This window comes from Felis catus, chromosome E3 (assembly GCF_018350175.1).
Source record: "Felis catus isolate Fca126 chromosome E3, F.catus_Fca126_mat1.0, whole genome shotgun sequence".
Classification (NCBI taxonomy): Eukaryota; Metazoa; Chordata; class Mammalia; order Carnivora; family Felidae; genus Felis; species Felis catus.
This window is the reverse complement of record NC_058383.1, coordinates 6,676,245-6,699,442: the sequence shown is the minus strand read 5'-3', so window position 1 is coordinate 6,699,442 and position 23,198 is coordinate 6,676,245. Positions and strand designations below refer to the sequence as shown.

The window sequence follows — 23,198 nt, the reverse complement described above, 5'->3', positions numbered from 1 at the left end:
AGAGTTTTTAAAACTATAAGTCAGGGGCGCCTGGGTGGCGCAGTCGGTTAAGCGTCCGACTTCAGCCAGGTCACCATCTCGCGGTCTGTGAGTTCGAGCCCCGCGTCAGGCTCTGGGCTGATGGCTCAGAGCCTGGAGCCTGCTTCCGATTCTGTGTCTCCCTCTCTCTCTGCCCCTCCCCCGTTCATGCTCTGTCTCTCTCTGTCCCAAAAATAAATAAAAAACGTTGAAAAAAATAAAAAATAAAAAAAAATAAAACTATAAGTCAATCTGTGTGACATCTGAATCTTTGATTCTTCATCTGGAAAATGGGTCTAATGGCCACACTTACGTACTACCTTCAGAGGGCAGCAGGGATGAATAAGTGGGATAATGGATGTCGAACATGTGGCTCAGGATCTGGGGGGCACACGAGGGGCTTCACTAAGGTGCTTTCCTGCCCCTTCCTGATTTTTCCACTTGGACTGGGTCCTCTCCTCACCCACCTGGGCAAGCACTACTGGAAGCCTTCCTAGTCCCAGTTCTTGGTAGATCCAGGATCCATGGCTCTTCCCACTGCTCCAGCAGGCAGATCACCTCAGGTTTGGGAAACTGAAATCCTACTCATGGGGAAGTAAACGGGATGTGGTTAGTGAGTTACAGAGAGAGGTCCCAGCGCTCACCTCAACCCCCTTGAGTCTACAGTGGCAAACAGATAAGAGCAATAATCAAAAGGGCTGGTGAGAAGAGAATTTGGCACAATCTTTCTGAAACTCCAACAATCTTTACTGAAAGATTCAGTAAATTCTCAACAATATTCACACCCTTAGATTTGGTAATCGTAGAGATACAGCCTACGGAACAATCAGGACAAGATTAATGTGCCAGAGATGTTCAGCACAGTTGTACCTATGCAAAACTGGAAATAAAGTAGACATCAGGATGGGAACAGCTACAGTGTAACGTGAATTCAGTGAAGGCAAAAGTATTAGATCCTAAAAATCCATGTGCTCAAAGAATATTAAAATAGGAAAATGTTCCCTATATATCTTAAAGGAGAATGAAAAACTCATGAAATATGACCCAAATTTTGTTTTTAAAAACTATATGTGTGGGTATATGTACATTAACTATTAATATATATGAAAAGACTAGGAAAAAGTAAACCAACATGTTAACAGGGGTAATTTCTGGGCAGTAGGCCTGCAGATGATTTTTATTTCCTACTTTGTTAGTGAAAGGCCATTCAATAATCAGACTAAGAGCCCATACCCTTTAACACCAATATTCTGGATCTTGGGAACAGTCAGAAATTCATATAAGGATTTATGGTCACAAACATCCATTAGAACATTAAGTATAGTAGATGATAAATCTATTAACAAGTCAACAACAACAACAACAAGCCAAACTAAATATCCCCAAATGGGAAAATGATTAAACATTACAGATCATACAACAGAATTACATTATGATCATTTACTGTATTTATGGGGGCTTTTAATAACATAGGGAAAATGTTGAAGCTTAACATTAGTTAAGATTCAAAGGAATTACAAAATTATACACAGAATATGTTCAGCCACATTGTTTTAAGCTTATTTATTTATTTTGAGAGTGACAGAGACACAGTGCGAGTAGTGGAGGGGCAGAGAGAGGGAGAGAGAGCGAATCTCAAGCAGGCTCCATGCTGTCAGCACAGAGCACAACGCAGGGCTCAAACTCACAAACTGTGAGATCATGACCTGAGCTGAAACCAAGAGTTGGATGCTTAACTGACTGAGCCACTCAGGCACCTCTGTTCAGCTACATTTTTTAAAAGGAGAGAGAGAGAAAAACTGGATGGAAACATTCCAAAATATGAACAGTGTTACCCCTGAAAGTTCTACCGTTCCTGTACCTTGTGTGTCTTCAAGTCTGCTCTTGTAAATGCTTCTACAAGGAAAATAAACAGCAAAAACTCCAGAGGTGGGCAGACAATCCCACAGGAGGTGGTCAAGACTGTATGTAGCAAGAGTGTCAGTGTGGGCGTCAAAGCTGGACCCCAGAAAGAAAGTGATTTGTTGAGAAAACGCCCATGGGAGGAGACTCTGCAATACAATAAGCCAAAGGCAGGGTCCGTGAGTGGGGAAGCAGTGGAGGTTCAGAAATGAAGTCCGTTAGGAATCATTTCCTAGACGCCCAGTGATGCTGCAAACAAAGAAGAAACCCATTTCCAGAGGGAAGAAAGAAAAAGACTTTTTGAGAGAAAAAGAAGCTAACCTTTGGAATCCAAATCAGCCATAAACTGTTCAGCTCCTATGGGTCTTACAGATAAGGAAGATGCGGATCGGGGTGGGGAGTGGATTAAGCGTCTCTGACCTCTAAAACAACAAGCAACTATTCATTGTCCACAATCCCTGATTTGAAAACATTGTAGAGGCCAGCTGCGTTTCAGGTCAGAATTTTTCCGGATTTTAGGAAGGTGACTTGGTGTGTATGTTTTCTATTATGTACCACCGCCCACAGGGGTTGGAGCCATACCCTTAATCAAACACGCTGATATCTCTGGTACGCTAAATATATAGATGTGATGACCACATGGGAAAAAGAAGGATGATACACAGCTTCCAGTAGAAGAGATCAGGTTTTACCACCTGAACACTTCAGGTTGGGTCTTACAGCCAGATGAGTTATGAAAAAACTTCTAGTTTGCAAAGCTTTTCTGATTTTAGAATTGCAAATAAGGGGCTGAGCACTTGTGTAGACACTCGGAGCCACATCTTCAAGCCAAGTCATTCATTACCCAGCAAGATCATGTTCCTGTAATTCTCCAGCATCACGTCTCTGTAGAGGTCCTTCTGAGCCCAATCAAGTTTGTCCCACTCTTCTCTAGTGACGTACACAGCCACATCCTCAAATGACAGCGACTCCTGAAAACAGAGACTAATTATAGCCTCAATTCTTTTTTTTTTTAAAGTTCATTTATTTTATTTTTTTTTAATTTTTTTTTCAACATTTTTTATTTATTTTTGGGACAGAGAGAGACAGAGCATGAACGGGGGAGGGGCAGAGAGAGAGGGAGACACAGAATCGGAAACAGGCTCCAGGCTCCGAGCCATCAGCCCAGAGCCCGACGCGGGGCTCGAACTCCCGGACCGCGAGATCGTGACCTGGCTGAAGTCGGACGCCCAACCGACTGCGCCACCCAGGCGCCCCTAAGTTCATTTATTTTTGAGAGAGAGCGAGCAAGAAAGGGAGAGAGAGAGAGAGAGAGAGAGACAGAGGGGATCCCAAGCAGGCTCCACACTGTCAGCACAGAGCCCGACACGGGGCTTGAACTCATGAACCGTGAGGTCATGCCCTGAGCTGAAATCAAGAGTTGGACACTTCACCAACTGAGCCACCCAGGTGCCTCCAACCTCAGTTCTTAAAACGACTTTGTGAACTGGGGCGCCTGGGTGGCGCAGTCGGTTAAGCGTCCGACTTCAGCCAGGTCATGATCTCGCGGTCCGTGAGTTCGAGCCCCGTGTCAGGCTCTGGGCTGATGGCTCAGAGCCTGGAGCCTGTTTCTGATTCTGTGTCTCCCTCTCTCTCTGCCCCTCCCCCATTCATGCTCTGTCTCTCTCTGTCCCAAAAATAAATAAACGTTTAAAAAAAAAAAACAAAAAAAAACGACTTTGTGAACTATCATTATTCTACAGGTGAGGCTTGAGGAGGTAAAGTGACTTGGCCAACCTCATTCTTTCCTCTATACTATAGCGTAGACAAACTTTTTCTTTTTTAAAGTTTATTTATTTTGAGAGAGAGAGAGAACGTGCATTTGTGAGTGGGGGAGGAGCAGAGAGAGAGAGAATCCCAAGCAGGCCCTGTGCTGTCAGTGTGGAGCCCCATGCGGGGCTCAACCTCACAAACCATGAGACCCTGACCTGAGCCAAAATCAAGGGTCGGACGCCTAACCGGACTGAGCCACCCAGACACCCTGACAAACTTATTCTGTAGAAGGCCAGATGGTAAACATTTTAGGCTTTCAGGTGATTTGGTCTCTGCTACAATTATTCAGCTCTGCTGCTGTCACACAAAAGCAGCCAGAGACAACAGGTAAGTGAATGGGCAGAGCTGTGTTCCAGTGAAACTTGACTACCGGGTCCAGGTCAGTTCGCTGACCCTCCTCCATATACCAGCACCTTTAACAAATAATATATTTCTGTCCCAGATTCCCTTGGGAAAGAGATGGCACATTCAAGTGAGGTCACTGAGGATAGGTTGGCATGCAGACAATTTGCAAAGGAAGGGACAGGCTTCAAGGAAGCCAACAAGGCACGCAGAAGCATGCCAGGCTGGCTCTCATGGGGAACAATCACCCATCTGTCTGAAGGGGAAGACGGAAGGAGAGGGCTTATCCCACAGCCCAACAGGTACGGGGCTGTGGGAATAAAACCCGACACCACTTTCTTCCAGGTTTCTGGTCCCCTGACCCCTTCCATCCCATTGCCAAAAGCCAGCTGGAAGCCAGAGGGCAAGAGAACCCATCGATGGCGTGTGAAGGTCAGCCTCCCAGGGCCCAGACCAAAGTAGGGGAGGGTGGAACATGTATCAGAGGGGGGCAAACAGAGACCGTTGGTACAATGTACTACGGGGTAGAAGTTTTGTAGAAGTTTCCATTTGCAACTATGTTCAACTCATGTGGGCTGAGAACAGAAGGTGCCTCCCACCACGGGAGCTCTTGGAGCAGAGGCCTAGTGTCTGCCCACCACACTCCCTTCTATTAGGACAAACTGAGTAGCATCAGAGGCTATCTGTGCACGAAAAGGGTGATCAGGAAAAGGAAATACTCACCCCCACCCCCTCAGGAAACAGACACCAGAATTTCCCAAATTGCATGACCCTTCTTTCCTCCCTACCAAGCCTGATTTCCAGGACTATGGTTTCAAGTTCCCACTCACTACCCATTCCAAATGTCCCTCCTTTTACCACAGCTGCCCTGCAAGTCTCCTCAGCTGACATTCTCTGCTCTACATGAAGGCTAACAGGTAGGAATAAAATGGCTTCATCTCCCACCAAGTTATCTCTACACACTCAGTTTGAGAGTCAGGCCTTTAATGTTGCCCCAAACTCCTGCTCTCTCATGTTCCTTCTCAGGGTTTTCTATACCTTTACCACTCTCTTTCTTTCAAGAAACATTTATTGGGCACCAGTAAGTTGCTAGCCTTCAAGCTGTAGGCCAGCAATAAAGGTTCCTACTGAGGCCACAGGATATAGCTGTTCAGGCTGTGCACTGTTCAATCCTGCAGAACACAGTTCACATCACAGCTGTGTGAATGGGGGGTTGCTACATGCACAATCTGTCTGACTCTGTAGCAGCCTTTGTCGCTGCTCAGGGAGTGAACTGTCCAGTGGGGAAAGATGGAAGTCAACATGGTAACGATCCAGTGGGAGGTACTTGGAGGGGGCTAGGAGGACATGTGACTCACCCCCACTACTCCCTTTGGGAAGGCATTGCCCATTATGTCCCAGGAAAGAGCCCACCGGGCACAGGCTCCCTAACCCCTCTCACACTCCCACCAGGCATTACCTGTGTTCTCACTCCTCCCCCTCCCCACCTCAGCAGAAGAGGCTCTTCTAGCAACCGCTGCCCCTCTGCCTCCACCTCTGCTTCCATTCCCTTGTGTCTCCCCCAGGGTCTTAATCCAATGACAGCACTCTGCCTTTTCTATATCCTTACCCTCTTCTCCCCTACCATACCATGATTTATAATAAATATAGATTTAATCTTCATCATTTCTGGCACAGAGCTCCTAAAACCGCTGGAATTCCTAAGGGATAAGAGCAAAGGAGCATCTCTTAATAGTTGGTCTTTTGCCCTTGGTTTCTGAAATAGCTCCAGAGCCACAAAGGCGTGTCACCTTACAACAAATTCCTTTGACCTGAGTTAATGTTAAAGAGGTGAGCTTTGGAAAGGCCCCAAGTCTGGGAGGCTGGTTGCCAGGGGGAACCAACCAGGTGACTAGAGGGTTTGGACCCTCCACCCCAATTCAGAGGAGGGAGAGGGGCTGGAAATCCAATCAATCACCAAAGACCAATGACGTAATCAATCGAGTCCACACAATGAGTCTCCATAAAAACCCAGGAGAATGGGGTTCAGAGAGCTTTGGGGCTGTCGAGCCTGAGTTGGTGCTGGGAGTGCTGCACACTCAGCACAGAAGCTCTGTGCCCCTTCCCCACACCTTGCCCTACTCACCTCTGTGTGGCTGTTCACGAGTTACAGCCTGTAATAAGCCAGTAATCTAGTAAGTAAACGGTTTTCCTGAGTTGAGTCACACTAGCAAATTAATCGAACCCAAGGAGCGAAGTCATGGGAACCTCCAAATATATAGTCAGTCAATCAAGGCACAGGTGACAACCTGGACTTGCAATTGGCTGGTGTCGGAAGTGGGGGAGGGGCAGTCCTGTGGGACTGAGCCCTTAACCTGTGGCATCCGATGCTAACCCTTGAAGAGAGCATCAAAACTGAGCTAAACTGCAGGGCACCTGGCTGGTGTCAAGGAAGTGCCCGATGTGTGCGGGAAAGCACCAGCATGTCTGATGTCAGAAGTGAAGTGAAAGCATGAAAGGAGAAAGCAGAGAGACACAGGAATGTTTTTCTTAAACACTTACTTCTCCACTAACTCCTTCCCCTTCGCCACCAAAAATGCCAAAATCTCGCCTATCTTTAAGAAGATGTTCCGTGCTTTCCTTCTCCTCTGGTTTTGGCTCTCTCTCCTTCCCTTACCGGACCAGCTTCCAGAAGAAAACTACACACTCACTTCCTGTCACTCCATAAGCCACCATCCGGTTTAAGCCTCATCAAGCCTCTGCAACTGCTCCCTATGTCCGCGCACCTGGGATCGCAGGGCAGAGTGATGCTAATGTAGGAAGTCAGGGAGGGTTTCACGGAGAAGAGTTTTTAGTTCAGTCTTAAAACGCAAATATGTGAGTTTGCCTGTGAAGGGGAGAACGGGCTGTGCAACGGAGCGGAGGAACGGAAGAGCGCTGCAGACTCTCTGGCGGTCAGGGCGCACTGGCCATGAAGCCAGAAGAGCGCTACAGACTCCTTGTTCCCTCCTTGTCCCGCTGTCCTTTCAAAATTGTTGCAATGGCATCCTAACTTGTCTCCTTAACTTTAAACTCAACACTTTTTTTTAATGTTTGTTTTGAGAGAGAGACAGTGACAGCAGGGGAGGGGCAGAGAGAGAGAGAGAAAGAGAGAGAGAGAGAGAATGTCAAGCATGGACAGCACAGAGCCTGATTGACGCAGGGCTCGATCTCACAAACCATAAGATCATGACCTGAGCTGAAATCAAGAGCCAGACGCTTAACTGACTGAGCCACCCAGGTGCCCCTAAACTCAACTTAAAAAAAAAAAATTTTTTTAATGTTTATTTTTGACAGAGAGACAGAGCATGAGCAGGGGAAGGGCAGAGAGAGAGGGAGACCCAGAATGGGAAACAGGCTCCAGGCTCTGAGCTGTCCGCGCAGAGCCTGACACAGGGCTTGATCTCAGGAACCATGAGATCATGATCTGAGCCCAAATCAAGAGTTGGACACTTAACTGACTGAGCCACCCAGATGCCCCTAAACTCAACTTTTCATAATCATCCTCCGTAATGTTACAAATTCAGTAACTAAGCTGCTCTTGTTCCCTTTAACAGGGGCAGATCAGAATTTATCCCCATATTACAAGAATCTGTTTACATATCTACTTTTCCATAAAGACTGTAAACTCCTTCAGGTAGAGTTTATCTCCCAGCACAAAGGATACTATCTGGTACACAGTAGGTACACAGTATCCCTCACTGACAGAAACAATCAATGACTATGGTAACAGTAGCTAAAGCTTGCAGAGTGCTTAAAATATAACCAGATACTATGGTAAGTATTACTTACTTATTTTCATAAGTGTCTCAATACTCACAACTCCGTGTGATAAGAACTATCATCGTCCCATTTACAGATAAGTAAACTGAGGCCCAGAGAGCTTATGTGACTTGCTGAAGGTAACACAACTAAAACAAAGCCTGGACTTGAACCTGAGTCCACAGTTCAAGCTCTTTACATCATACCTTCCAAGAAAGAAAAGTCCCCAAATTAATAAAGATGGCTCAGCGTGAACAAAGGAGTCAAGGCCATTGCAGGGCCACAGGGAGTATCCTAAGGAAGGGGAGGAGCCGCCCAGCTCACCTTCCACCCAGCCGTCACGAATACAGCTTCCACATCCTGGTCTTGGAGATGGGGCAGGATTGCAGCCATCAGTCTAGACTGAAGGAGAAAAACGATCATGAGTACGGCCAGAACTTAAAGCTCTCTCACCAGGCAGCCCTGGGACAGGGAAGTCCAACGAGGCCAACAAACCTCAGGGAATACCCAGTCACGGTGTTTGGTGTCAAAATGGGTGATAACATGAAAGGAGCTGCTAGGAGAGTCTTTTCAGGAATTTCTGAAGTTAGCGCAATTTCCAAAGCTTTATCCAAGGGCCCCGCCCTCCCCTTCTCCCTAGAGTATGTTCTGTAGAATACGTTCTCACTGAAAGACTAAATACACAAAGGGACAAGACCGTAGACAAAAACAGAACCCAAACCACAGCCAGTGTAGCAATCAGCCCCACATCCAGATTTGGTCAATAACTGCCAGATTATCCTGAATTTTTACTTCCTTCTTCCAATTTAGGACCAACAGAGAAAGCCCTCCCCAACCACATAGGATGTTCCGTTTCTACTTACTTAACCCACCTCCAGCTTTCCCAAGCCAATAGCCTCCAAAGTGGGTACATCCAAACTTCCCCCTTTTTCACCCCACTTTCCCCTGCCTGCCTTGAGTCTTTGCTAAACACGTGACAGTGGCTCCCTTCCTTGCTGTGGCAGGCTCTGAATGAAGAGCCTTTGCTCATTCGCATTTTGGGGGGTGGGTGGGGAGGGCGGTCTTCATTTATTTCTGCATCTCACACAGAATCAGCTCAGAGAGTATAAAATGACGTTAGGGCAGTTGGAGATTTCAGGCTACATTTTATTTATTTTATTTTATTTTATTTTTTAAACGTTTATTTATTTTTGAGACAGAGAGAGACAGAGCATGAATGGGGGAAGGGCAGAGACAGAGGGAGACACAGAATCGGAAGCAGGTTCCAGGCTCTGAGCTGCCAGCACAGAGCCCGATGCGGGGCTCGAACTCACGGACCGCGAGATCGTGACCTGAGCCGAAGTCGGACGCTTAACCGACTGAGCCACCCAGGCGCCCCCAGGCTACATTTTATATACACAGAGGTAATCACTGTCAAAAGGATATTCAGAGAGCTTTACTTGATATGAATATTTTCTTGAGGGAGAAACAAACAAGGAGACTTCTAAGCCGAAAGCGTGAAGAAGCTGAGAGCTCTCAGCAGTCACTGCTCAGTTCAGAAAGCACGTGAAGGGGAGAGAAGATGCTGCCCCATGATTATTTCGAGCTTCAGGCACTTGAAAAGAGGCAAACGCAGAGAAAGGCCTTCTCTGAACCCCCTGCATATGCCTAAAGACAGATCCTCCAAAAAGAACTCAAGGGTCATAAATTCCCCTCCCAGGGAGTTTCACCAACCAGGGAAGATAGACTTGTGTCACAGGAGAGGAGACTAGACGTTGACACAACACCCAGACAAACTTTGTCATAAACTATTGGACCTTCTGTCTATTCTTTTACGGGCCTGTTCATCTTTCCTAAAAAGCATTTACTCTCCTCTAAGAGGCCTACATCCTCTCTCCCCTTTCCCTATTAAGATGGTATTTAGGGGTGCCTGGGGGCTCCGTCAGTTAAGCGTCAGACTCGATTTCGGCTCAGGTCATGATCTCACGGTTTAGTGAGTTCGAGCCCCGTGTCCAGCTCTGCGCTGACAGTGAGGAGCCTACTTGGGATTCTCTGTCTCCCTCTCTCTCTCAAAAATAAATAAACTTAAAAAAAAAATTAAAAAGATGGTATTTAGGCCTGAATTCTAAGCCACCACAGGAGTTACTCATTTTTCCGTGGGTATTTCCCACACATACATGAAATATACATGTAAATAGACTTGTCTGTTTCTTAATCTTTTATTGCAGGAGTCTCAGCTAAGAACTGAGAAAGACAGTTATTTTTCTGCCCCCTACACAGGAGATGAGGAAGTAGCTTTGTTTTCTATCGTTTACTAGAAACTTACAACCCTATTTTAGAATAGAAGCACTGTACAAGTTGACTGGTCTGCAGCTGACGCGCTAGGAAGCTACAAGTCACTCTGACATGAAGAAAGCTTAAGTTCTGCAGGAGAGTCTGCACTTTGCGGAAATTAGGGCAGTTCAAGTTTTGATTCCACAGCCATGGGTGGTTGGCCTAGGGTACATCCAAATTGTGGCCCTCCACAATTGTTACAGTAGTAACAATAGTTACTGGGATCCAGGTGATTTTTTCATTGTGGTGTTTTTTTTGTTTGTTTGTTTTGTTTTTTTTTGTTTTTTTGTTTTTTTTTTTGTTTTTTTTTTTTTTTTTGTTTTTTTGTTTTGTGCTTCTCTGGCCACTGGTGAACGCTGCTTTCTCTAAGTGCGTTTTTTTTTTTAATTTTTTTCAACGTTTTTATTTATTTTTGGGACAGAGAGAGACAGAGCATGAACGGGGGAGGGGCAGAGAGAGAGGGAGACACAGAATCGGAAACAGGCTCCAGGCTCTGAGCCCTCAGCCCAGAGCCTGACGCGGGGCTCGAACTCACGGACCGTGAGATCGTGACCTGGCTGAAGTCGGACGCTTAACCGACTGCGCCACCCAGGCGCCCCTAGTGCGTTTTTAAGAACATCCCTCGCACCATTCACGTACCCTAAAAACACTGCTTGGAAGATCCTCTGCTCTGCCTTTTAAGCATGGAGGCGCTCCAAAGAAACGTCCTGATCGATGGCTTCAAGACTGGGAAAGGGACCTCAACCCTCTCATTACCTAACTATCCCGTCTACCGTGCATTGGAAGTCAGAATCTAAAACGCCACTTCGCAACAATGTGAACTCTGGAAACGTTCGATCACATCTCCTTTTCGTCTATAACCAAACCAAACCGAACCGAACCGAACCACACTATTAACCAGCCGTTCATTCATCGGACTTGTTCCTCCTTAATGTTGAAGACCCGACGCCACGGAAAATATTCACAAGTTGACATCTTCAGGAAGACGCTCCCTTAAGTCCCTGCGACCTGCCCCGAAGGCGGGGGGTGAGGACTGTCTCTCCAGCCCTGTCACCTTCCGTTGCGGGGACACCGTGGCTCTGCCGCCGCACCCACCCGTCCCATCACACGAGCTCCTCTCTTCCTAGACCTGCTTCCGACCCTCCGCGGTGCCATCTCCTCCGGGAAGACCTCAGTGTCCACCTGCGGCGGCCCCCATGGCCGGGCTTCCCTCTCCAGGTTCGGGTCAAGACCCGTGACAGGTCGCCGCCCCTCCGCTAACCCCCTACCTGAGGGCGCGAATGCGGAAGAAACCCGCGCCACTCGCCGACCCTTATTCCTGCGCGGGGAGCCCAGCTTCTCGGCCAGCGTACCTTCTAGGAAGCTCGGAGGCTTCGCAACTCTCTGGTCCGTTTAATAGAGAAGGGGCCTCCGTCTCACGCACCCCTGGTCGAGGCCAATCAACTGCCGCAGAGGGTCCCGGTTGGGGCACGTGACTTTCAGGCCCCGCCCGGCCGGTTCCCGCCCAGCCAAGCAGTTCGGAATCTCTAACAAGAATCACCAGGAGGTTTTGAAAACTCTAACGGCGAGACCTTCCCCTCCCACACCAGTTGAACCAGAATGCGTTAAGATGGGCCCTTGTGCAATTGCGTGGGTTTTTAAAAAATGTTTTATACATTTATTTTGAGGGGGGGAAGGGCAGAGAGAGAAGGAGAGAGAATCCCAAGCAGGCTTAATGCTGTCGGTGCAGAGCCAGATGCCAGGCTCCATAAACTGTGAGACCGTGACCCGAGCTGAAATCAAGAGTCCCAGGCTTAACTGAGCCTTTGAGCCGCCCTCAAATTGTGTATTTTTAAAAAGCTCCCCTTGTGAGTGTAATGTAGAGTGACCACCTTTTAATCTGTTTTTTAAAAAATATTTATTTATTTTTGGCAGAGCGCGAGCAGGGGAGGAGCAGAGAAAGAGGGAAACAGAATCTAAAGCTGGCTCCGAGCTGTCAGCACAGAGCCCAACACAGGGCTTGAACCCACAGACCGTGAGATCATGACCTGAGACAAAGTCGGTCGCGCAACCGTCTGAGCCACCCAGGCGCCACTAGAGTGACCACCTTTTTAGAGAGCCAACCCTGGACACAGTCCTACCAGACGAATAACATAGTATGTTGAATATAATGAATTATTATACATATCTGTGTTATTGCTGTAACATAAAAATATGAAGATAGGTATTTATCTGAAATTATGTTATTCAGAATTTACTTTTCTGTTACATGAATGCTATTTAAACAAAGCAACATAGGACTAGTTAACAGTGGCAATTAGTTGTAATTGATAGTAGGACTAATCTTTGATAGGATTCTATGTTTAGTAAAGAAAAATAAATTAACAGTTGAAAAAAAAAACACTCTTTGAGGTACTGTGTGAAATCCTGCCTTTAAGCCTTGATTTTCATGGGCCAAAACATTAGAGAGAGGGGGGAGAGAGAGAGAGGGACAGGGTGTTTGTTTTACCAGTATCATACGAGTTGTTTGACCAGAGACAAATTAGATAACTCCTCTGTATGTTACTTTCCATGCATGTAAAACGAAGAGATTAGTACCATGAATTTTATAGGGTTGTTCTGAGTAGTAGTACCCCCTTGTCCTCTGTTTTGTTCTCCTCATTTTCAGCTCCCTGAGTCAATCATGGTCCAGAAGCAGACAATCCTTCTGACATATCCTGAGAAGGTGGATAGTAGCACTTTATCTCATCATAGAAGCATTTTATCATCTCACATCATCACAAGAAGAAGGGTGAGTACAGTACAATGAGATATTTTTAGAGAGACCACATTCACATGACTCTTATTACTTATTCTAATTGTCCTATTTTATTGTTGTTGTTAATCTCTTACCATACCTAATTTACAAGTGAAACTTTATCATAGATATGTATGTATAGGGAAAAACACAGTATATATAAGGTTTGGTACCATCCACACCTTTCAGGCATCACCTGAGGGTCTTAGAATGTATCCCCCCACAGGTAAGGGGGGAATACAGATAAAGGGGGGGCCACTTTCTGCTTGTTCTCTACTGTATTGAATGAGTTAATATATGTAAGGTGCTTATAACAATGCCTGTCCACAGTAAATGTTCCTAAAGCATTAGGGAGAAAAACCTTCAGTATTCTAAACATCTTTAGATGAACACATATTCATTGACTCAGTGTTGTAGCAGTTTGAACTTCCAAGAGACAAGAGAATCAAGAAATACAATGAAATTCATTCATTCAGTTAATATTCGTTGAGGGCTTATAATGTGCCAGGCACTGTTTATTTCAAATATTACACATTAAAACATTATTCAAAATATTTAAGGCTTGGTCCAGGCAAAGGGCAGCTGATCTCATACAGGAAAAACCAGTTGAGCTTTTGAAAAATTATGCTGTGCTAAAGGAAGGACATTGGAGACTTGGAAGACTCAAAGTCAGGAGTAGTTTCCCCTCTCAGGATATTTACTGACAGCTGAAGCTACATGGATCAGGAGGCCAAAGAACTGTACTAAAATACTGGGAAAGGAACAGAAGAATTTTCAATGTCGCAGTGCTTGAGACAGAGACTACTTCAGTGGCGAGATTACTAACTGTAGGTCTTACAAGCAGTAGTTTCTATTGCTACTCTTTAAGCTCACTGATCCTTGCACATATTGTCGTTGTTTTTATCTCTAGAAGTTCTCTTTTTCTTTTTATTACCTTGTATTTTTCTGTTATTGCATTTATGTTCTTTTAAGTCTTTGAGCATATTCATAATTATTTTAAAGTCCTTGTCTCCCAACCCATAATGTCTGTCATTTCTGGATCTGTTTCTATTGACTGATTATTTTCCTGGTTTTGGATTACATTTTCTTGCTTCTTTACATACCTATTAATTTTTTATCGGATGCTAGACATTATAAATTTTACATTGAGTGTCAGAGTTTGTTGTTTTCCTTTTTTTAAAAAAAATGTTTATTTATTTTTGAGAGAGAGAGGGAGAGACAGAGCATGAGCCAGGGAGGGGCAGAGAGAGAGGGAGACACAGAATCCAAAGCAGGCTCCAGGCTCCGAGCTGTCAGCACAGAGCCCGATGTGAGGCTTGAACCCACGAACCATGATATCATGAACTGAGACGAAGTTGGATGCCTAACTGACTGAGCCACCCAGCACCCCTGTTGTTTTCCTTTAAAACCATTGGAACCATATGATCCAGAAATCCGTCTTCTGTAAATACCCCAAAGAAATTAAATCAGTGGTTCAAACAGATATTTGTACACCCATGTTCATAATAGCCTTATTCACAACAGCCAAAAGGCAGAAGCCAGCCAAGTTTCCTGGGCAGAGGAATGGATAAGGAAATTGTGGTGTATCCATACAATGGAATATTTTTCAGCCTTAAATAGGAAGAAAATGCTGACAAATGCTACAACATGGGAAAACCTTGAGGACATTGTGCTAAGTTAAAAAGGCCTGACATGCAAGGACAAACATTCTATGATTCCACTTTTGTGAAGTACGTAGAGTAGTCAAACTCATAGAGACAGATAGTAGAAGGGCTGAGGGGAGGGGGAAATGGAGAGTTGATGTTTAATGGGGACAGAGTTTCAGCTTGGGAAGAAGGCCAGTGGTGATAGTTGCAGACAATGTGAATGTACTTAATGCCACTTAAAAATGATTAAAAAGCTAGGGGCACCTGAGTGGCTGAGTCAGTTGAGTGCCCGACTCTTGATTTCAGCTCAGGTCATGATCCCAGGACCGTGGGATCGAGCCCTGCATCAGGTTCTGTGCTGAATGTGGAGCCTGCTTGGGATTCTCTCTCTCCCTCTGCCCTTCTCCCCTGCTCTCACTCTCTCTATATATATAAAATAAAATTTAAAATGGGAAAAAAATTTTATTTTTAAAAGTGATTAAAAATTTAAATGTTATATATATTTTACAAGAATAAAAAAATATTTTTTTCCTTTAAGACAGTTCAAATTATTTTCTGATCAGCTTGACTCTTTCAAGGTTTGTTTTGAAGCTTTGTAAAGATGAGTCACCCCCAAAAGAGTGTGACTTTGGCCTGAAAGTTTGAGCAAATCTTGGTGTCCCCTAAGGCTAGTTATTGTACTTCTAGGAGTTCTGCTGAATGCCTCAGGTCAGAGTCCTCAGATTTCAACATGAACATCTCCCAGCTCTGTGTGAACGCTGAGAACTATTCAGCTTACTGTTTCCTGTTCGTTCTTTGCCTGGCATTGATTCTATTAGGAACAGACTCAAGAGGACGCTTTATGGAAATTTCTAGAGATCTTCTCTGTGTAGCTTCTGGCTTCCTAGGATTCTGCCACCCAAACCCAGCTGCCTCTGCCTCCTTGAACTCAAATGTCTGTCTCCTCATCTTAGAGAACCTGCTATGGTCTGTATGGACTCTTCCTCCCCTGCACTGTCATAAAAGGTGCCTTTTTCTCAGGGATCACAGGTCTGTACTGCCTGTTGTCTCTGGTCTGAAAACATTTTTCATATGTTGTCTAGTTTTTTTTTTAATGTTTATTTTTGAGAGAGAGAGAGAGAGAGAGAGAGAGAGAGAGCGAGCATGAGTGGGGGAGGGGTGGAAAGAGAGGGGGACAGAGAATCCCAAGCAGGCTTCATGCAGTCAGCACAGAGCCCAACATGGGGCTTGAACTCATGAACCATCAGACTATGACCTGAGCCAAAGGTGGACGCTCAACCAACTGAGCCACCCAGGTAGGTGCTCCTGTTCTCTCTAGTTTTATAGTTTTTTACATGAATTCAGTAAGTCCACTCTTACTAACTACATCATGGCCAGAAGAGGAAACTCTGTATAGTTTTAACATGCATTTATTTTCCTTCACATGCGCTTAAAATTTTCAGTATTTAAATTGTTAAAAAGAAGCAACAGGCCCCAAATGGAGTCACTTGAGTTAAACCTGATGCCCACGGGCTGGGTCTGGGGACCCAGAGGGAGTCCCACAGGACCTGGCTGCGTGTAGGATGGAAATCGAGCGTGAGCCAGCAGGAAGTGAGAGCAGAGTTTATAGAAGGTGTAGAGAGAGTGCAGATATAGATAGTGTCCGGGCTACTCAGAAAGAAAAGGAGGGAGTCTCGTCTTTGTTTGGGGTCTGGGATTTTTACTGAGGACAGGGATCTGGTGCACGTGTCCCCTCAGGTATCCAGGAACTGGTTAGAGCAAAGACAAGGACCCAGGTGTTATTCCTTGGAACAAAGGGGCCTTGGCATTAAGATGTCTAGTGCCACGGTCCAGAATGTGCATAGGATGGCTGTGGTGTCTAAATGAGGTATCTATCTGGTCAGATGGGGGCCTCCAAATGTGGGGTGAAGATCAGGTGGAAGCCAATGGTGCAGGTGGTGAAAGAATTCACCTGAGGCAGAACAAAGGCAATAGAAGTTTATGGAACACACCGCAAGGGAGCAGCAGGCAGGTCATGTCTGCCATGAGGCAGTGGGTGGGGGCTGTTTTTAAAGCAGGGAAGGTGAGGAGTTATGGCGATATATGGAATTTTCCCTTTTTTGGTAACTGTGCCTGGTTGTAAGTAACCCATTGGTCAGTTAGGGCCTATGGATATTTTGGGTCACCCAGTGGGCCTGTCTCTATTCAGCCAGGGAATCGCTGTGGGCCCTTTCCACACCCCATCATTCAAGCCCGTTTGCCTAAAAGCAGCCTCTACAATGGCTTCCTCTGGTCATTCTCACCTGGTCTTTGCTTAGATGTTAAATAAATCATTAATTCCTTGTCTTTTACAAGGAGGACATTCTAGGGGCACCTGGGTGGCTTGGTGGGTTGAACGTCTGACTTGATTTCAGCTCAGGTCATGATCTCACAGTTGGCAGGATCGAGCCCTGAGTCCCGGCTGTGCGCTAACAGCGCAGAGCCTGCTTGGGATTCTCTCTCTCCCTCTCTCTGCCCCTTGCCCCACCCCCTCATAAATAAATAAATAAATAAATAAATAAATAAATAAATAAATAAAATTTTAAAAATCCAAGGAGGACATTCTTACACGTGTGTAGAGTGGGGTGGGGGCACAGGTCCTAATAAGAATAGAAGCAGGAAAAGGAGCAAAAAACCAGATTTCTATGGAGTCCTTCAGTTTCCCTATCTCAAACCCATGACACCATGCCAAGATTTAATACCTGACATGATTACAGTTTCAACCTTCCCTAGGTATGTAATCCTAACTAGTCAGTCCGGAATTTTTTGGTCAACACCACTGAGGCAATGCTCCTAATGGCTCTACTGTCCCCCAAAGGAAGGTTACCTTGCCAGATGATTTATTTTTCTATCTATAACTTCTTTGTTGTACACTCTCTCTGCCTTTTTAAAAAACCTTTCCTGCTGGGGGCTTCTGGGTGGCTCAGTCAGTTAAGTGCCTCACTTCAACTCAGGTCATGATCTTGCGGTCCATGAGTTTGAGCCCTGCGTCGGGCTCTGTGCTGACAGCTCAGAGCCTGGAGTCTGCTTCGGATTCTCTGTCTCCTCCTCTCTGACCCTCCCCTGCTTTTTCTCTGTCTCTCAAAAATAAATAAATGTTAAAAAAAAGTAAAATAAATAAAAACACCAACCTTTCCTTCTGTAGCCCTCTGGAGTTCCATTCTAGTGCTGGATGGGATGCTACCTGATTCATGAATCACTCAATAAAGCCAATTCAGTCTTTAAATTTATTCCACTGCATTTCTTCTTACAGTTTCATTTGAATTTTGTGACTGAACTATGATTGTACGTGAATATTTTCCTCTTGGTGTAGAGATGTTGTATTTTGGATTTTGAGACATAATTAGAAGTATTTCTCTATTCCCAAATTAAAAATGAATTCACTATGATTTTGGTTTCTTCTTCTTCCTCTCCACACCCACCTCATCCTTCCCCTCCTCATTGTTCTCCCCTTGTACTTCTTTTTTTTTTTTAAGTTTATTTATTTATTTTGAGAGAGAGCATATGAACACATGCAAGCAAGGGAGGGGCAGAGAGAGGGAGAGAGAATCCCAAGGAGGCTCCGCACTGACAGAGCAGATCCTGATGCAGGATCAAACTCATGATCCTTGAGATTATGACTTGAGCCTGAGATCATGACCTGAGCCAAAATCAAGAGTAGGATGCTTAACCAACTGAGCCACCCAGGTGACCCTGCTTATTTATTTTTTTACATGAGTTCTAGAATTCATAAATACAGCTGCAGGGAAAAAAAAACTACTTATACTGGTATCATGCTAACGTTGTAAATTAACTTAGGGATGTTTATATCCTAGTTCTCCTCCTCCATTAGGTCCTTGGATGAGCCTTGGGACCTCCGTTTTCCTGTCTGTCTCTTGCGTTGGTAGGACTTGTGTCCCTGTTTCTGCCTTTTGCTTCCATTCTTATTCATCTCTAGGACTAGGTTGAACACACTGTGTCTGGCTTTAAACCAAGTTCTCTGGGGTTCTGACTCCCTTATGTGGTTCCTGCCAGCCACTTCCTGTCTATGCTGGCATATACATTATGTTATTTCTCTTGTGAAATCTGAAAGAATCTCATTTCATTATGTGCAACTTTGACAAAAGCCTCATCCAGACTCTCTCCCATCCCTCAGACTGGACCCTCCTGGTATGAGGTGACAGAAAATACGTCAGTCTGTGTCCGCCAGTTCTTGGCACTGTAAAGCCCTTGTAATTCCCTGAGTGATAATAGCATCAGGAGCATCTCTTATTCTAATATTTGTTTTTGACCTCATCCCTGACACAGGACTTTTAAAACCCTTGTAGATTCCTGGGGGCCCTGGGTGGTTCAGTCGGTTAAACATGTGACTCTTGATTTTGGCTCAGGTCATGATCTCATGGTTCATGGGTTCAAGCCCCACGTTGGGCTCTACACTGACAGCATAGAGCCTGGGTGGGATTCTCTCTCTCCCTCTGTCTGTGCCCCCTCCCTGGCTCGCACATTCTGTCTCTCTCAAAATAAATAAACCTAAAAACAAATTTTTTTTAAACCCCTATAAATTCCTAATGGTAAAAGCACTGGGAGCATCTTTTGATCTACTGAGGTGACTCTGGGTGGGTTCTTAGGTGCCTCCTGGATGGGCCACGGTCACCAGGAAGACCAAGGCCATGATGAGAAGCTTGGAATTTTCACTCCTGCCCCTCACTTCTCCAGAGAGGGCAGAGGGCCTAGAAATGGAGTTGATAATTGATCATACCTGTGTGAAGAAGCCCCCATAAAACCCCAATAGTATGGATTTGGGAGCTTCCAAATTGGTGAATACATCCACGCCAGCAGCATTGTGACATATCCCAACTCCATGGAGACAGAAGCTTCTGTGCTCTGGACCCTCCCAGACCTCACCCTGTGTATCTACCTCTTCATCTGGCTATTTATCTGTATCCTTTATCGTATATATATATATTTAAATGTTTTATTCACTTTTGAGAGAGAGAGTGCCAGTAGGGGAAGGGCTGAGAGAGGGGGACAGAGGATCGGAAGTGGGCTCCACGCTAATGGCAGCAAGCCCGGTATGAGGCTCAAACTCAAGAACCAGGAGATCATGGCCTGAGCTGATGTCGGACACTCAACCGAGCTACCCAGGTGCCCCTATCATATTTTTTTAATAAACTGGTAAATGTAAGGAAGTGCTTCCCTGAATTCTGTGAACTGTTCTAACAAACTAAACAAACCGGAGGAAGAAGTTGTGGGAACTTCCAGTTTGTAGCCAAATTGTACAGAAGTTGTGGGTAACCTGGGGACCTACTACTTGTGACTGGCATTAAAAGTAGGGTGAGGGCAAATAAATAAGTAAACTTAAAAAAAACAACAACAACTATGTTCCTTCTTCTCACCATTCATAGCCCCAGTACTCTCAATCTTTCCTGGAATTAGAGGGCAAAAATGGAGCTTAACTGGGATAAACAGAGATTCTACTTTATCTATTTTCTCTCTTTTTTTTTTAAGAAACTTTTTTTAAAGTTTATTTATTTTGACAGAGAGAGAGAGAGAGAGAGCACAAGTGGGGGAGGGTCAGAGAGAAGTAGAGACAGAATCCCAAGCAGACTCTGCAATATCAGTGCAGAGCCTGATGCGGGGCTCGAACTCACAAACGGTGAGACCATGACCTCAGCCGAGATCAAGACTCGGATGCTTAACTGACTGTGCCAGCCAGGCGCCCCATTTTTTTCTCTTTAATGTATGAAATCACCCACACTGAAGACATGCCTGGATCCAAAACACAGTCTGCCAAGTTAAAGTGTGTTATTAAGGAAAATACATTATTTGAGGAATATCCAATAGAACTGCATGAGACAGGTCAATAATTCTATACCATGAAGCTTTCTTTTTTTAATTTTTTTTTAATTTTTTTTAACGTTTTATTTATTGTTGAGACAGGGAGAGACAGAGCATGAACAGGGGAGGGTCAGAGAGAGGGAGACACAGAATCTGAAACAGGCTCCAGGCTCTGAGCTGTCAGCACAGAGCCCAACGCGGGACTCGAACTCACGGACAGAGAGATCATGACCTGAGCCGAAGTCAGCCGCTCAACCGACTGAGCCACCCAGGCGCCCCTACCATGAAGCTTTCTTAGCAATGAAAATCCAGTATGGACTAGACGCTATGGCCTTACCTAGATTGATAGTCATTTGTGCTATGTATCTTTTTTTTTTTTTTTTTTTTTTTTAAGTAGGCTCCATGCCCATTGTGCCCATTGTGAACTCGTGACCCTGGGATCAAGAGTCAGATGCTCCACTGACTGAACCAGCCAGGAGCCCCTGTCCTATGTATTTTTCCACACACTCGGTCATCATATTTTTACAAATTGACACTTTTAAGTGTCCATGGGAACATTCTCTTATGCCTCATGTAGTGGCCATGAGGACATGCCTTGTGAACCTTTGCTACAGGGAACAATTGGATGAGGTCCTAACTGCCTCAACACATGCCTCCCAGGTGCTGCTCCCTGGCACTGAATGTGTGTAGACCCTCTAGCAGACCATCCCTGGAAGGTATGGGACTCTTCTTCGGCTGACATTGGCTCGAGATTCCCTGAGGACTTTGCTGAACTTTCCTTAAACTGCAGGGCGGCATCATGCTTCCACTGACCATTCCCCTCTCCTTCCCGTGGTGTCGTCTTGTATCTTGGGCTCTCCCCAGCTGTAAAAACTCCCACCTTATTTCCTTTCTCACAGGCATGTCTCCTGATAAAATCCTTGCATGTTTCATCACATCTTGGCATCTGCTTCTTGGAGGACCTGGACTAACATCACAGAAAGAGCAATTTTCCAAAAGCCCACACTCGCAAAAGGAAAAGTCTAAGCTATTTCATGTACCGTTAGCCTGTTCTCTACTCTGTAGGGAGACTGAAAGCTGAATCATGTCTATTTCCACATAATAAGAGGAACTTTTGATCCTGGATGATGGAGTTATTCCCCTAGTTTCACCCCCTTTCACCTCGGGCACCATCAAGCCAGTGCATAGCAGGGAAGACTATTTACTGACTGCTATCCTTCCAAGAGTAGTATATTGTTGAATTTGATGGACCAGAAGAGGGAACTGGCTTACTTGCTACCATCATGAGAATTCAGGTTAATTTTGCTATTACAATCCCATCATCACACTCTTGCAAACCAGGGAATAAGAGCAGCCAATGAGTATGCTGGAAAGAGAACAGATACTGTCTCCTAATATTGAGTAATCTCTTTGAAGCCTGATTGTTTACAGTTTCTCACTCGCCAGGGTTAGACAGCTCTGTCCTTTGCACATGCCCCATTTTTAGAGGGCCTACTTCCATTACCCCAAGAACTCAGGTCTTAAAGAATATGGGCAATGCTATAGACAGCAGTGTTAGGTACCGTAAGTCTGCACCAACGCACTCATGAACTGTTTTGTAGATGCTCCGTTTGTGTGCCAAATTTGGCCTCTCCGGTGTCCATGCTAATTGGTCTTGACCAGGCCACTTAGATCCAAAATCCTCTTTCCAAGATGTTTTATGTTGCAATTCTTCATCTCAGGGTCATGAGTTCAAGCTCCACATTGGGCGTAGAGATTACTTAAACAAATAAACTTAAAAAAAATGTTTTTATGAACATGTTCTCTTTGTACCTGAGAGGATGCATTTGATTAGGGATTCTGAGAAGCCTGGGATTATGATTTTGGATCTAAAGATGCTGATAATCTGGGACAAGTTAACTTCATTTTCCTGGACGTTGCTTCTAATTCATATCTTCCCCCTTATATCACTCACTGGGAGTCTCTCATAGATGTGGGGAAACCTCATGCTGTTAAGAAACATCACAATGACCTTTGAGGTCGATACCCTGAGCAGTTCCTTGTTGTATTCCATGTTCTCCCAGGACTTGGAGGTGGGAATGATAATTAGGAATTTCTTATAGGCTCCCACTTTGTCCAGCTCAGTGATCAACAGAGAGCTCCCCTGGATTCCCAAATCGTCATCTTGAGTCACAATGCCCACTCAGATCCATTTAAAGTAGGGTCATTCCCTGGGCCCAGGATTGGTCACTAGTGTCCTCTGCAGAAAAGGAGTCTCATTACTGAGACAGACTCCAGTGGGTACATAACTGACCCAGAAAGTGAACACATCTTTTTCATAAATCAGAAGCGAATCCTGACAGAAGCGTATAGAAGGAATACTGAAACCTATCCTTACATTTAAAGTTTTGATATGTATGATGATGTTTCTATACCAAGTCGTAACATACATGTAAATTGTTCTCTCCAGTTTATTTACTTTCTAAATAAAGGTGGGGCAATTCTCAGCCCTTGGAAATAATTTCTCCCTAAACTCCTGGGCAGAGGAGGCAATGTAATCTAGGTTCAACTAGAGCAGACCTCTTAGAGTTTAATTCCCAACATTAAAGGCAAACGTATCCCTGATATTAAGGAACAGCCGGTTCTTTTGTTTGGCTACTTTCTGTATTTAATGTAAATACACATTTAAAGGAAATAAATCTAGGGGTGCCTGGGTAGCTCAGTCAGTTGAGTGTCCAACTCTTGATTTCAGCTCAGGTCATGGTCCCAGAGTCAAGGGATCGAACCCCAGCTCA

At 45.0% G+C, this 23,198-nt stretch overlaps 1 protein-coding gene and 1 long non-coding RNA gene across 9 annotated transcripts in view; one reads left to right on the top strand and one right to left on the bottom strand.

The window, feature by feature from the left end:
• The window catches only part of ZNF789 (zinc finger protein 789), a 14,124-nt gene extending 2,542 nt beyond the window's left edge, over window positions 1-11,582 (bottom strand). The window contains exons 1-4 of one of the 5 annotated variants that reach the window (XM_006941952.5): window positions 11,520-11,582; window positions 8,179-8,256; window positions 2,765-2,891; window positions 486-599 (exon numbers count right to left, since the gene is read on the bottom strand). In XM_006941952.5, the coding sequence (XP_006942014.2) occupies window positions 486-599; window positions 2,765-2,891; window positions 8,179-8,247 (310 nt within the window). In that variant the 5' untranslated portion in view covers window positions 8,248-8,256; window positions 11,520-11,582. The other 4 variants (XM_011290408.4, XM_006941951.5, XM_006941950.5 and 1 more) reach the window with 4 other exon arrangements.
• On the top strand, window positions 11,429-23,198 carry LOC123382558. Of its 4 annotated transcripts, none has more exons than XR_006591096.1 (4): window positions 11,429-11,796; window positions 12,082-12,302; window positions 12,815-12,937; window positions 21,324-23,198. It is a non-coding gene; the product is annotated as an uncharacterized LOC123382558 (long non-coding RNA). The 4 variants fall into 4 exon arrangements; XR_006591097.1 differs by lacking the exon at window positions 21,324-23,198 and adding an exon at window positions 15,277-15,722; XR_006591098.1 differs by lacking the exon at window positions 21,324-23,198 and adding an exon at window positions 13,504-14,225.